Here is a 13,500-nt window from a genome sequence, read left to right as displayed (position 1 = left end):
AGTGGCTAAAATTGACTAATATGACTAAACCTGACCTAACCTGAAGTTATTTCTTATTATGCTACCGCTTTGTATGGTTTTGTAAATAGATTACTTTCTGTATAACCATTATCAACTTTGTCTTTCGTTTTTGTGTTTATGTTAATAATAATAATAATAATAATAATAATAATAATAATAATAATAATAATAATAATAAGTTGGCAAAGTTCAGACTGTAGACTGATCTATCATCTAACCCTTGTGAATGTAATGTGACGTATGTGATAACCTGCATATGGAGCAGTAAGCTACGTGCAAAGTGGTACATATGTAGCTGTAAGAGATGCACAAAATAAAATGAATACCCAAAGTGTCTAACTACAAACACAATATAAAAATAATATTAATAATAAAAATATAATTTCACATAGAGATTGATACCTTCAGTATGTACCGCGACTTTGCCATTGTTCCATGAACAGTAAATCTTTTACTTCACCTCATAAGGATATACGTTCCAAATTCGTTGTTGCTTGCGTTGATCATCGTGTACAACAGAAACCCTTTCAGCTTAAATTAAGGGAAACAGAAATTCTCGTAAAATATCGGTTGTGTCATAAATCACTGTCGTCTGCTGATAAGCTCTTGAGCGAAACCGGAACAGACTGTTCACGTTTTGAATTGAAACATACATATACACGCACCCATGTTGTGTTACAGTTGTTCTTTCTTTTTTCTAGAATGCAACTACGTGACCTGTGCTATGTTGCAAAATTAGGATCAAGAGAGGAATGGGACTTCCTGTTCGAGAGGTATCTCAACCTACCGACCTCTTTCGACCCTAAGGACAGAAACTACTTCATTGGAGTGCTTGCCGGCTGTGCTAGGGACACTTACAAGGTTCAAAAGTAAGTAATGGACTTCACTAATCGAGTGGCGAAGACATTTTCTATCTCGCTGTAGATCGAGTACAAGGCAAGCAGGTTTTGAGGTCAATATACCAGAGAATAGGGTGACATTGAAAAGACTGCGGTGAGAAGGTCAGTCGACCCCGTTGGGAAATGAAATAGTTCATTCCGAATTAGAACAGAAGTCAAAATCTTATTTTTTGAATAATTGAGTCTACAATGATTTCATATTCCACCTCTTAACCCATCTACAATTTTAAGAATTTCAAATGTAAGAATTTTATGTGAGTAACTTAATTTTCAAACATTTTTCTAGAGCGATGGATATAAGTGTTAATAACATAATGAAATTGCTACATGGAATGCAAATTTTTTTTAAAAAAAACAAAAACTGTGTAATTCCTCATTTCTTGGATCTAGTCGAATAATTATTAATCTTGCAAATAAGTAATGGTATATTATTACTAATAAGAAAGCATTTTTTATTTATTGTAATTTTCTTTTTTATATCAGGACCTGCAAACCCCTTCGAAAATGTCTGGCGATGTCCATGTCAGCCATGTTGGATTTGGTGTGTCAATTTGTTTTTTCTACCGTAACTCCAAAACCAATGAACATTGAGACTTGGTCTTTTAAAGTGCTCCTTACATTACATAGAGTGTAAAATGTTATCTTCATCTTGTCTCCACAGGAAGCCATTTTTCACATAATATCTACATGAAATGAAAAAAACAAACAAATTGCTATAAAAATAAGTATCTTTCAAGAACAAATTATTCAAGAGAGAAATATTAAGAAAGTCGTTACTTGGTAACATATTCCTTCATTCAGCCATAGTATTGGATTTCGTTACTAAGAATTGTCGTGGAGAGGATAGATAACTAATTCACTATGTGTTTTAATTCTTGCAGGGTCCTGGACCATATTTTGGAGGGGAAGGAGGGAATAACCAAACAGCAGGCTAATATGGTGTTTAATAAATTGACCAGCAACTCTTATGGTTGGAACAATCTTCTGGACCATCTTGCGGAACATTATGATCAATGGAGAGACCTGTGAGTAAAGGTTTAATGTGTACTGAAATGCATTCCTTGTGAGTAAAAGTGTGTGTTGGATGTTAAAACATTGGCCACTCTTCCTGGCTCATCGCCCTCTCCCTCTCTCCATCTCTCTCTCTTCCTTTGACTATTCTGTCGAATTTGATTCCTTCTCTTTTGCCTCTCCCAGTGGCGCAGGAACGTTTTTCATTTGGGGGGTACAAAATTCAGCCTCCCATATATATATATATATATATATATATATATATATATATATATATATATATATATATGTCCAATCAAGTGTCGCAATGATAATAATTAGGATAATTATATTTAATTAAATTAATATATTAATTAATTAAATATGTACATTAATTAATATTGTATTGCTATTATTGCATGAATAGGTAAAAGATAGTAAAAGAATAGAAATATAACAGCAAGTATTCATTATCTAGCGTACGTGTAGGTAAGATCGCCAAGATTTGCATAAAAACAACTGCCCTGGCAAGGAATTTAATGTCAGATAGAAAAAGAATTGAATATTTATTGAATAACACAAAAAGGAGTTAGATCCAATTAACGAAAAGTAACTGATTAATATTTTATGGATATTATCATTAGTAGTGTGTATAAATCTTTTGAATCCTTCAAAGCCGTATGAGCCAAATTCCTTGCCTTCCAATAAGTTCAGCGGAGAAAACTATCGAGTATACAGGGTGCAGCAGAAATAACTCCCGGATTTCATTCGTGAATAACAAAACAACGATAGATGTTATGCAAAATTTTATTTCACAGTTGGAAAGAACAAGGATTACTATTTTGTTTCCCATATGTACGGAGACAACTCCATGAACGACTACTTTTTTGAGGAAGACTGCACGAAGTTAATGTAACGTCTGACGCAAACCAAATCAATCAGTCAAATATTCCCATCTTACTCCCAGAGACCTTGTAAATCCAATCCAAAATCTAAAGTCGTTTTCACTTTCAGAAGACACAACGGCGCTTATGGAGAAACCGCACAGTGTTGCCAATACAGCGCTAGCTCATGTCGCAGGGAAATGATGACCTTCCTTCACAATGAAGGTGTTACATATTTTGTATATATAATGATAATTATATGTAATTATTAATATTAATAGTATACTGTGAACGTTACAGTTACCCTTTTTACTATGATCCATTGCGATCACTACACACGCGAGTGTAATGCACGAATATGACACTTCAGAAATCACTTATAAAAGTAAAAATCACTGAGAGCTCACACAACTGAAAACACTTTTTCGAGAGAGGGAAAAAGTCGAAACAGACCAAAGCAGATCTCTCGCTCAAGTAAGGGGAACCTGGCACATGGGTTAGATTCAAGTTGCAACCCAAACAAACAAATGAGGTATGGCTCATGTGAACTGATAAGACGTGAATGACTCAAGCAAGGCATGTCATATTTCTATCTTGAAGCCCCATATTTTGTCACGTATTGGAAAGCCTTTCAAAGGTTAATATGGTGTCTATGAATTTATGTGTACGTTGGAAACTGAAAGGTGATCTTCATTTCAGTATTAATGTCGACAGTAATGTAAACAAAAACAACGTGTATTTCCGACAGCACTAATGTTGCTCACAACAGCAGCATTGGAAATAATTGTCAATTATTAAATTTGAGTAATTTCAATTCTATTATAACAAACTGCATGAAATTCATATTTTTACTGAATGGAAATAAAATAACAACTCGAAAACTTGGTGCTGATTAGCCGGAATCCTGCGGTGAGTCAGCTCAAGATGGCCAGACAACGTCTCCTTACTTCGCGCGCAGTTCGGGTTAAAAAGAAACTCCAAATGCATGGAAGTAATATTTCTGGGAACCTTTGAGCGGTTATTTCATTATTTTCTCCACAACTTTGTCGCTGGAAGTTTTTACTTGGAATTACAGAACAAAAAATGGCCAGCGACGACATTTTCTACTGCACGAATATAAAAAATCTCCACATACTTTATTTGAATATTTTTTAATGCAAATATGCTTTAAAGTATTGATAAATTCTGGGTACCACCGTCACCTATGACAATTAAAAAACAGTGTCAATTTTTTTTAATAATGAATGCTTAAATTTTACGGCATGTTTCAACGTTAGGAATGAAAACAATGTAAAAATTGTGTTTTCACAGAAAATTTGCGTTTTTAATTTATCTAAAATTATGTAAGCAAGTTACCAGTTTTTTGTGTTCACCATCGTATTCTCTACAAATTTCCTGTAAAACTGCAGGTACCGATTTTGCTTAAGCTAAATTTGTAAATCCAGAAATTTCACAACAGCGCGCTCGTATTTCCCATAAGAAAAGCATTGCCTATAAGAGCCCATTGTGTCTTCTGAACGCGAAAACGACATACCAATAGAACCTGCAGTGAGTTTCATTTATCTCGTGCATTCATCTGACTAATTTAATTTTCTTACAATTTGACTTTAGAGTTTAACATAAAATGGCGTTGTGTTTGTGTTGCATTCGATATCACAATTAGATTTTAAGCAATTAATGTCCAATTATAAGTATACCTAATACATAGGTGAAAAATAGTCCCCACTCTGATAAAATCGCAAATTGCACCCTGTTTAAATGTATAGGAAAGATTTAATTTCACCTAAGAATGTTATCGCGATGCGATGAGTCGAGAATTATCACAGCCTCATCTTGTCTCCTGTGTGGTGAGGTCCTTCTCGTTCTTGTTTGTGCTTATTTTTCTTTCGGTTTCCACTCTGAAGTTATGAAAACTTACTCCAAATTCACCTCATTCTCAGATAGGCTAATCGGCACTCTATTTTTTAAAAAAATATATCTTAATATATAGGTTTAAGTATAGTTTTCCCAACACCATCTTACAAATTTATGAAAAATATGGGTGAGGTACAGGAGTGCATTGTACCCCCCTTCAAGTTGATCTGTCGTGTCTCGTCTCGTTCGTGTAAGTGTTCCGTTTCGGAAAATTCCATTATAAATATTCAAAGGAAAATGGGGTCAGTCATATACTCTTCTGATGAAGATTTGTATCTTATCTTCGAATCAACGTGATCACTGCTTTAGAAATGTGTACCCCCCCTTTCGCAAAGCAGCAATCGTCTGCAGCGTAATTGTCTGAGAGTCAATCTGATTCCATCGTTCCACACACATTTTAAACAATTTTCATCTCCTTAAAGAGGTTTCCAAGAACAAGGTCAATGAACTAACTAGTAGCAAGCACAATGTTGTATAATAAGTTTACAATTAAATGTTTTGAATTTCTGTGGTAAGGACTATAATGCTTAAAATTTTTAAACAATAATACATTTTTTTATTGGGCGAATTGATAATAGGTAATTTTAACAGTAGCACCTTCCGTCTGCTGTCAAATTACCAAAGGGGGATACAGGGGGTACAACTGGATTTACGGATTTAGGGGGTACAATACCTGCGCCACTGGCCTCTCCCTCTCTCGTCTCCTCTCCCCCTCTCTCTCTCTCTCTTTCTCTCTCTTTTTAACTATTCTGTCTGTTTATTTCTCTCTTGCCTGTCCATCTCTCTTCCTCTTCTCTCCCTCTCCCTCTCTCTTTCTCTTTCTCTGACTCTGTTTCTGTCCTTCCATCTCTCCCTCTCTCTCTGTCTCTTTCTATATTACTGATTACCCAAACGTATTTTTTTATATATATATATATATATATATATATATATATATATATCACACTTTGCATTAATCCACAGCCAGTACAATCCTCTGTATTAATCAATGATATAGGCTGTGTTGAGTACCAATCTACAGCCTCTGATTTTATCAATAATGTGGAGATTTTCGTATTCGCGTATCTGTATTTGTTATCTTTGCGGTTAGGTAGTTCATTTCGGTGACGATTGGATTGATTGATTTGTTGTTTTAAGACCACTTTATGCACAGTAAGGCTAATCGGTACTGTTCCTACAGTTTAAAGTGGGATCCGAACCACTATGTGCCTCCACAGGGAATCGAACCCGGGACCCCTTGATTACAAGGCAACGATGCTACCACTGGTTCATCGGGGAGGCCCATTTCGGTGACGAGAATTATATTTCAGGAACTCCTGTTTGTTTCTAGTCGCAGTATTGAAATATGGATTTGAAATATGTCGTTAAGGGCAATTAATATTTGGACTACATAGCCTACTAGAAGCTTCTGTAAACTCTATTTATGGTATTGAATGTAGTTGAAACTTATAAAATGAACCCTAAATGAACCTCCTTAGTTACTATTCGTACTAATATTAATTGTAGAAAATCATTTGTCTATGTTAATATATATATATATCATGTGATATTTGGCCAGGTATGCCGACGACCCTGATATTTGGAGAATGAGGGTTTCAACATGTTTTGGGCGCATCAGGACACAGGAATATCTGGACAAGGTATGAACCGTTTTATTTTTTTAATCTAAAGATGCATTCTCCTTATTTCTTGATTATCATGCGACGCTTTCGAAGCACTAACAGTACAGTAGGCGCCATAAGCGGTTCCTGTTCACTTTTCTCTTACAGGTAGGCAAACCAGTATGTTTTACGCATTGGCGTGGTTCCATATTTCAGGATGCTTTATTTCGCCAGCAAGAATATCGGAATTATTTTCATTGACACAAGCAGAGAATTTTTCAAGAGGGTGTGTGTTGGTGGTAGAAAATAGGAAGGTTGTGGTCTTTAGCTGGTTATAATGACGTTATGTTCACGTGTCATTATAGTGAGAACCCAAGCCGAAGAACCTGCGCCGAATAGCAGGTGCATCGTAGTAGTACGTGGAGGGAAGGGGTCGAGTGGAACAGGTTTCCTTATGGCCCGAGCTGTACGAATGGAGGGGAAGATGTGCGAAGATTATTTTGTGGTAGCTCTATTGAAGATAGTAGTATTTTAAGGTGAAGAAAAGAAGACATAAAAAAGCTTAATGATGGGAGTAGGGAATAGGAATAAATGAAGGGGAAGAAAGATCAACAAATAGAAGCGATGGAAAGAAAAGTGAATGAAGAAGATAGAGAAAGACAAAAGAAGGGAAATCTACGAGCAGGATGAGAGAGAGAAAGACATAAAAAAACAAGACAGATAGAGGGAAAGGAAGGAAGAAAGTAAATGTAGAAGAGAGAGAGCAAAGAAAATGGAGAGACAACGAGAAAGAAAATAGACAAAATAAATTAGCAAAAAGTAGAGTAGATAAGTAGGAACTAAGGAAGGAAAGGTAGAAATATACAGGAGAAGGTAGACCTAATAAAGATATAAATAGAAGAGAGAATGGAAGAATACATTTTCATTCCAGAGAGCAGAGAGATGTCAGTGTTGCATGGTGAGCCGTAGCTCTCAGGTTCGAGTCCTTGCATGTACCTTCTCCTTCGTTTAGCTGACAAAGGTCAGCCATAGGATCTTATATCATCTAGCTTTGTCATTGCCTACATAGTTAATAACATACATAGATATACAATAAACAAAAGAGAATGAATACAGAATTAAAATAAAAACAAAGAATTTCATATAAGCCTACACTTAACAGCATATCCGTAAATGAACACGGAATAATAATAAAAATAATTGCAAATTCAAAAATAGCATTGAAATATTTCATCTTCAGTGTCCCGATTAGCTGAACTTTTTAATTTTTGAATACATTTCCTTCTTCAAGTTAAATATATCCTATGACTATTGAACATAAAATCAAGGACATTTGTTAACTTACTTGCAATGCTACTAATATCCAGAAAATCAAAGCCCTTTATGTGATGTTACTCCACCTGTAAAACGAGTGAAAATTATGTCACTGAGGACCTCCTTACAAAATGTCAGTGTCTACCCTTACGATAATCTCTAACCAGCCGTTGCTTTGCTTGCAGGCGAACAAACTATACGAGGACCATAAAGGAGATTTTGGTGTGGCTGAAGACTTAGTTGAAACCAAACTTAAGAAACTAAAGGTACAGGTTCCGAGGACACAAGACATCGCCTCTGAAATTAAAGAAGTTTTGGTCGAAATTAACCAGAAATTCGAAGACGAGGACTTATAAATGTTTTTGATTTCAGGTTTTCCATAGTATTCTTTAATTGTAACAATTGTGACGTTACAACCAACGGGCGTCATTTGTATTCAAAGTTGTTATCCACCGATGAACTTTTTCATCGTTTCTTGTGTAATGTTTCAATGAGAAAGTACAATACTAACTGCTGTTATAATTGTACGAGTACATGCTCTCAATTGGTACATGATATAATTATAGGCTATGTGCCACGTAAGCAGTATTTGTGTAGTACTTTTGTATAAATAAAGTTTAGTTTTATATGTTGAATAAACAATTTGCACTTCAGTACAATTTTTTCTATCACCAAATGATCCTTAGATTTACCACAGGTGCTGTTACTGTCCGACCGAGATTAACGAATCTGCACGCCATGGGGGGAAAGTTCACAATTCAAGAACTGATAATTTCATATGGAATGTTTGAAGTAGAATGATCCGAACCCAGCAACCCCTACCTCGAGAGTGAAGGGGGAGAAGAAAGATAAGGTTTTTGAGAGGATCTTATCGTTGCTGCACGTTACCTTGGAATACTGCGTGTGGGGGTGTGTGTGTGTATAATATGTATCATATATATATATATATATATATATATATATATATATATATATATATATATATATATGTATGTATATGTATATGTATGTATATGTATATGGGTCATTCCATGTCAAATCATGCAGGCGTTGACCCGCATAGTCACCGATTTTGATGTTATTTGGTACACAACTTTGCTTTGCTCGAAAACCGATACCTGTGAACGGATTTTGCTGAAATATGATTATTGCGAATTATATGAGGGTTGTTCAAAATGTCATTTTAGAGCAACATGCTCTTTTCAATTAAGCATATCTCGGGAACGAATGAAAATACAGAAGCGTTCTTGACCTCGTGTAAGGAGGAAAGATGGTTGCATATTATGAGATGGATAAAATATTGAAACTTAGTAAAATTTGAACACTATGTTCAAATGTTCAAATTTCAAGTTTGAACAGCTCAAAACACTCTCCCCCATATCGATTTTTCTCAATTTTGGATATTTTAACAACCATCCTTCCTCTTCATACTGAGAAAGTTTTATCGAGGTGTTTTTTTGATATAAGGGAGAAAAATGAGATTGAAATTTGTCCTGCATCAGCAATGAACGGAGCTGCAGTGTTCCTATGATGAGACTTTTAATTTGTGTCGCGCTAAAGGATATATATATTTACTGTTCAGGGACAAATGATATTCCACTTGATAATTGGCTTAATTTTGTGCTGTTATTGCTAATTTATACGTTACTGTTTTCCAAATTTTTAGCCACGTTCGTGGGAACGAGATGTGGGCGTGTTGTGAAAACTTCTGTGTTAGCCAAGAAATGAATGGGGAAAACGAAGAATGTTGTGATTGTTCGAGAAAAAAATTATTACTGATATTATTTTATGAGAATATCTGTGAGTTAGAAGCAATGATGGCGATTGGGGGGACTTGGGGCAAATACCACCAACTTTTTCCCAATTTCTGGCCTCGCACTATGGCCTCATAATGCTAAGTCTTGTCTAATAAGAAAATTAAATGCACTTTCCCCCATCCCCTAAGTTTTGGCACCCAATCGCCGCTTCTATAGTTAGCAGTCTTAAAAATATTCTCGAATCAATAGTTTATATATTGTAATATTGGGTTATGTTTGTTAGAAGTTTTAATTTAAATTTTAGATGAACTGAATACTTAAGATACTATTTTTATATTTATATACTTAATTGAAAAGAGCATGTTGCTCTAATATGAAATTTTGAACAACCCTCATATAATTCGTAATAATCATATTTCAGCAAAATCCGTTCACAGGTATCGGTTTTGGAGCAAGGCAAAGTTGTATACCAAATATCATCAAAATCGGTGACTATGATGGTCAACTCCTGCGTGATTTGACATGGAATGAATGACCCATATATATACATATTCAGATGGGGGACAAAATAATACGAACACCTGTGAAGATGTATGCCACATTTTACACCCGCAGTACAGCAGCACCACCTCACACTTATGCCTGCCACCTAGTGGCCGTGAAGGAGAAGGTATTAGTCTGTCGACAGCAGTCATTGGTGGTGCATTCATCTATCGTAGCTCTCAAGAGACGCTGCAATGTCAGACTTGAGAGTTTCAAAGAGGCATGGATCACGTTCAGCTGAAGCCACAGTAACGGAAACAGCAAACCTTGTGGGGTGTGCAAGGAGGACAGTATCAGCCGCTATGACAGCGTACACAACACAAGGTAAGATGGCGTCTTCAAAGCACGACAGTGGACGAAAGACAAAGCTTGCTGCTTGGGATAGAAGGGTGTCGAAGCGCATAGTGGTCCGAAAGCACAAGCAATGGTTATCCGAGATAACATCTGAAATGAACAGGCATCTCCAGGACCCCATTTCAACCTTCTTCTTCTTCCCTTCCCTTATGCCGTTAAGCGTCTGGTACCTCGTTCTGTGCATCTCATCCACTCCGTCCGGTCTCGACTCATTCTTCTCTTTTCGTTCTTAGTTTTTCCATATTTTAATCCTATATTTTCTCTTCTATCTTCCCATGTATTTCTTGGCCTGCCTCTTCCCACTCTACCCTCAACCCTCATCTCCATCGCTTGCTTAGCTTTCCTATCTTCATTCATTCTATTTACATGTCCATACCACTTCAGCTGGCGTTCCTCTACTACTTCAGTCATTGTCTTCTTTTGCTTTACCTCTTCTCTTATTCTTTCATTTCTTATTCTGTCTCTTCGAGTTTTCCCCACTGTTCTTCTAAGATATTTCATCTCTATTGCTTGAAATTTACTTAGATGTTTATCTTGGAGTGCTAAGCTTTCTGTGCCATCGCCCATGATGGGAACTGCAATTGAGTTGTAGAGTTGCATTTTTGTTTTTGTACTGATCTCTCTTTTTCCCACTAAAGTATTACTCATTTGATAATATGCTGATTCTGCCTTCTTTGTCCCATTCATTATCTCTTGATTAATTTTCCCACTGCTACTTATAAGAGTTCCTAAGTATTCATATGTTTCAACTTTCTCTTGTTGTTTCCCTTCGCATATTATATTCAGGACTTCATTTTCCTTGTCCTCTTTAGTCACCCGCATGATCTTACTCTTTTCTATATTAATCTTCATGCCTTTCCTTTTACGTTCTTCATACCATTCTTCCACTTCTTGCTGAAGTCTCTCAGGTGTATCTGATATCAGTACGATATCATCAGCATATAATAGTGCTTGGATATATACTGGCCTTAATCTCCACATACCTATTTTCGTTCTATGTGTTCGTCGTTTGCATATTTAAGCAATTTCGTCTAAAAAGACAAATAGGATTGGACTGAGACTGTCTCCTTGTTTTATGCATTTCTCAATGTCAAATTCACCTGAGTGTTCGCCATCTACTCTAATTGTTCCTACAGGATTATTATATACAATTTTTATTGGATTCAAAAATCTTACTGGTACTTTCTTTGCCTCGAATGCTTCACATACATATTGCCTAGGGACTGAATCAAAAGCAGCTTTTAGATCTATAAAAGCTAGATATGTGTCCTTGTTCTTGGCAATTCTTTTTTCCATAATCGTTCTTATTGTATATATATGGTCTCGTGTTTGCCTTTTAGGGCGGAATGTTGCCTGCTCCTCCTCCATATCTTCCTCCACCAATTTCCTGAGACGTCTTTCTAGTACCCTTGTGTATAATTTATAAGCGACTGATGAGAGGCATATTGCTCTGTAGTTATTACAGTCATAGCTACTGCCCTTCTTATATAGTGGGATAATGATATTATTTCCATCTGATCCTGCTGCTTTTCCTTTCTTAATCAGTTCTATTGCTATTTGTAATTTTTGTTCCTTTATTTCCCCTTCTATATCTGAGTGTTGTACCTCCATGTATGGTCCATATATCACCCCTACCTCCTCTGGGTTATTATTTTCTTTCCGGAATTTTTCACCATAGTGTTTCCGCCATACATTCAACACATCCTTTTTTTCTGTGATCAATTTATCTCCATCTTTAATAGTTCTTATTGTTTTTCCATATTTTCCTCTCAAGTTCTTTACAACTTTCCAAAATTGCCTTGTATTCTTTTCTCTAGCTTTCTCTTCAACCATATTTCCAAATTTTTTCCAGGATGCTATTTTAGCTTCCTTCACTATTTCCTTGACTTCATTTCTTTTTTCAATGTATTTCCTTCTATCTTCTTCTGTCTGAGACATAATATATTTTTTCCATGCTTCCTTTATGTTTTTTACTTTTTGTTTCACTTCTTCATCGCACCAAGATGTTTTCCTTTTTCTTGTATCTACTATTTTCTTTCCGCATACCTCTTCTGCAGCTTTTATGAGTGCCTTTTTAATTCTCTTCCATATTTCTTCTATCTCTAGTTGTTCTACATCTGGTACTTCTGTCAGTCTGGCTGTTACCTGTTCTTTATACTCTTCCTTCTTGCCTTTTTTCTGTAACTCATTTATCTTAATGGTTTGGTATTTTTTCATTCTGGGCTTTGGTGGTCTCGTGAAGCATGTGTCCACTATTAGTAATCTATGGTCTGTACCAAGGTCAGCACCTCTTATAACTTTAACATCCATTATGTTTCTCCTAATACTACTGGTATATATTATATAGTCTATTATGCTTTTAGCATTTCTTCCTTCAGCCTGGAAGATTATTTTATGTGCCTCCTTATTTGGGAAGAAGGAGTTTCCAAGAAGCTACTGAATTTTTACACAAAACTCCAGTAATCTCTTGCCATTCTCATTCAATGTTTTTTCTCCCCCGTAGCTTCCCATACTACCATGGGCTACCTTCTTATCTTTACCTGTTCTTGCATTTAAGTCTCCCACTATCATTACACACCGTCCCTCCATTACTTCTTTATCTACTGTCCTCTGGAGTTGTACATAAAATTCTTCCTTATCAAGCACAGAGGCATCTTTTGTTGGTGCATATACTTGGATATATGATATTTTATATTCTATATCTACAATTATTCTTGAGTTAACTGGTTCCCAGCCACTGACCTTTGTTTCATATTCCTGATTTGTTACAATTCCTACCCCTTCTTTTGCTCTTTTTCCCTGTCCAACACCTGAATATCTCAAGGTATATCCCTCCTCAAACCTTCGTATGCCATTTCCTTTCTTTCTTACTTCACTAATTCCCATTACGTCTATCTTACGTATCTTCATTTCCTGTACTAATTCAACTTCTTTTCCTAATATAGTTTTAATATTCCATGTTACCATTCTCGTTTTCCTTTTTCCAGTCCGGTTGTTGTTGTGTTGACTGTCCATTCCGAGGCTCCTGTTTTTTTATCTGAATCCGTTAATATCCTTGCGTGGAGGATTGGCCCAACGCAGGGTGGATTTAATTAGGGTTTACTCCCCTAGGGCAGTTGGCTTTACCATGCCTTTTGAGTCTTTTGTTGAAGCAGGTTCAGCTGAAGCCACGGTGACGGAAATCGCAAACTTTGTGGGGTGTGCAAGGAACACATTATCAGCC

At 36.1% G+C, this 13,500-nt stretch overlaps 1 protein-coding gene across 5 annotated transcripts in view; it reads left to right on the top strand.

Annotated features, from left to right (window-relative positions):
- The window catches only part of LOC145986703 (aminopeptidase N-like), an 81,901-nt gene that overhangs the window by 29,841 nt on the left and 38,560 nt on the right, over positions 1-13,500 (top strand). For 2 of the 5 annotated variants that reach the window (XM_083121017.1, XM_083121019.1), the window contains exons 12-15: positions 723-890; positions 1,802-1,945; positions 6,267-6,348; positions 7,809-8,276. The exons of 1 other annotated variant lie outside the window; for it this stretch is intronic. In XM_083121017.1, the coding sequence (XP_082977143.1) occupies positions 723-890; positions 1,802-1,945; positions 6,267-6,348; positions 7,809-7,979 (565 nt within the window). In that variant the 3' untranslated portion in view covers positions 7,980-8,276. Of the gene's footprint in view, positions 1-722; positions 891-1,801; positions 1,946-6,266; positions 6,349-7,808; positions 8,277-13,500 lie in introns of those variants that run through there. 2 more of the 5 variants (XM_083121018.1, XM_083121020.1) reach the window with 2 other exon arrangements.

This window comes from Lepisma saccharinum, chromosome 4, assembly GCF_977018435.1.
Source record: "Lepisma saccharinum chromosome 4, izLepSacc3.1, whole genome shotgun sequence".
In the NCBI taxonomy this organism is placed as follows: domain Eukaryota; kingdom Metazoa; phylum Arthropoda; class Insecta; order Zygentoma; family Lepismatidae; genus Lepisma; species Lepisma saccharinum.
The sequence above is the reverse complement of the archived record's forward strand: the minus strand, read 5'-3'. Positions and strand labels throughout refer to the sequence as shown.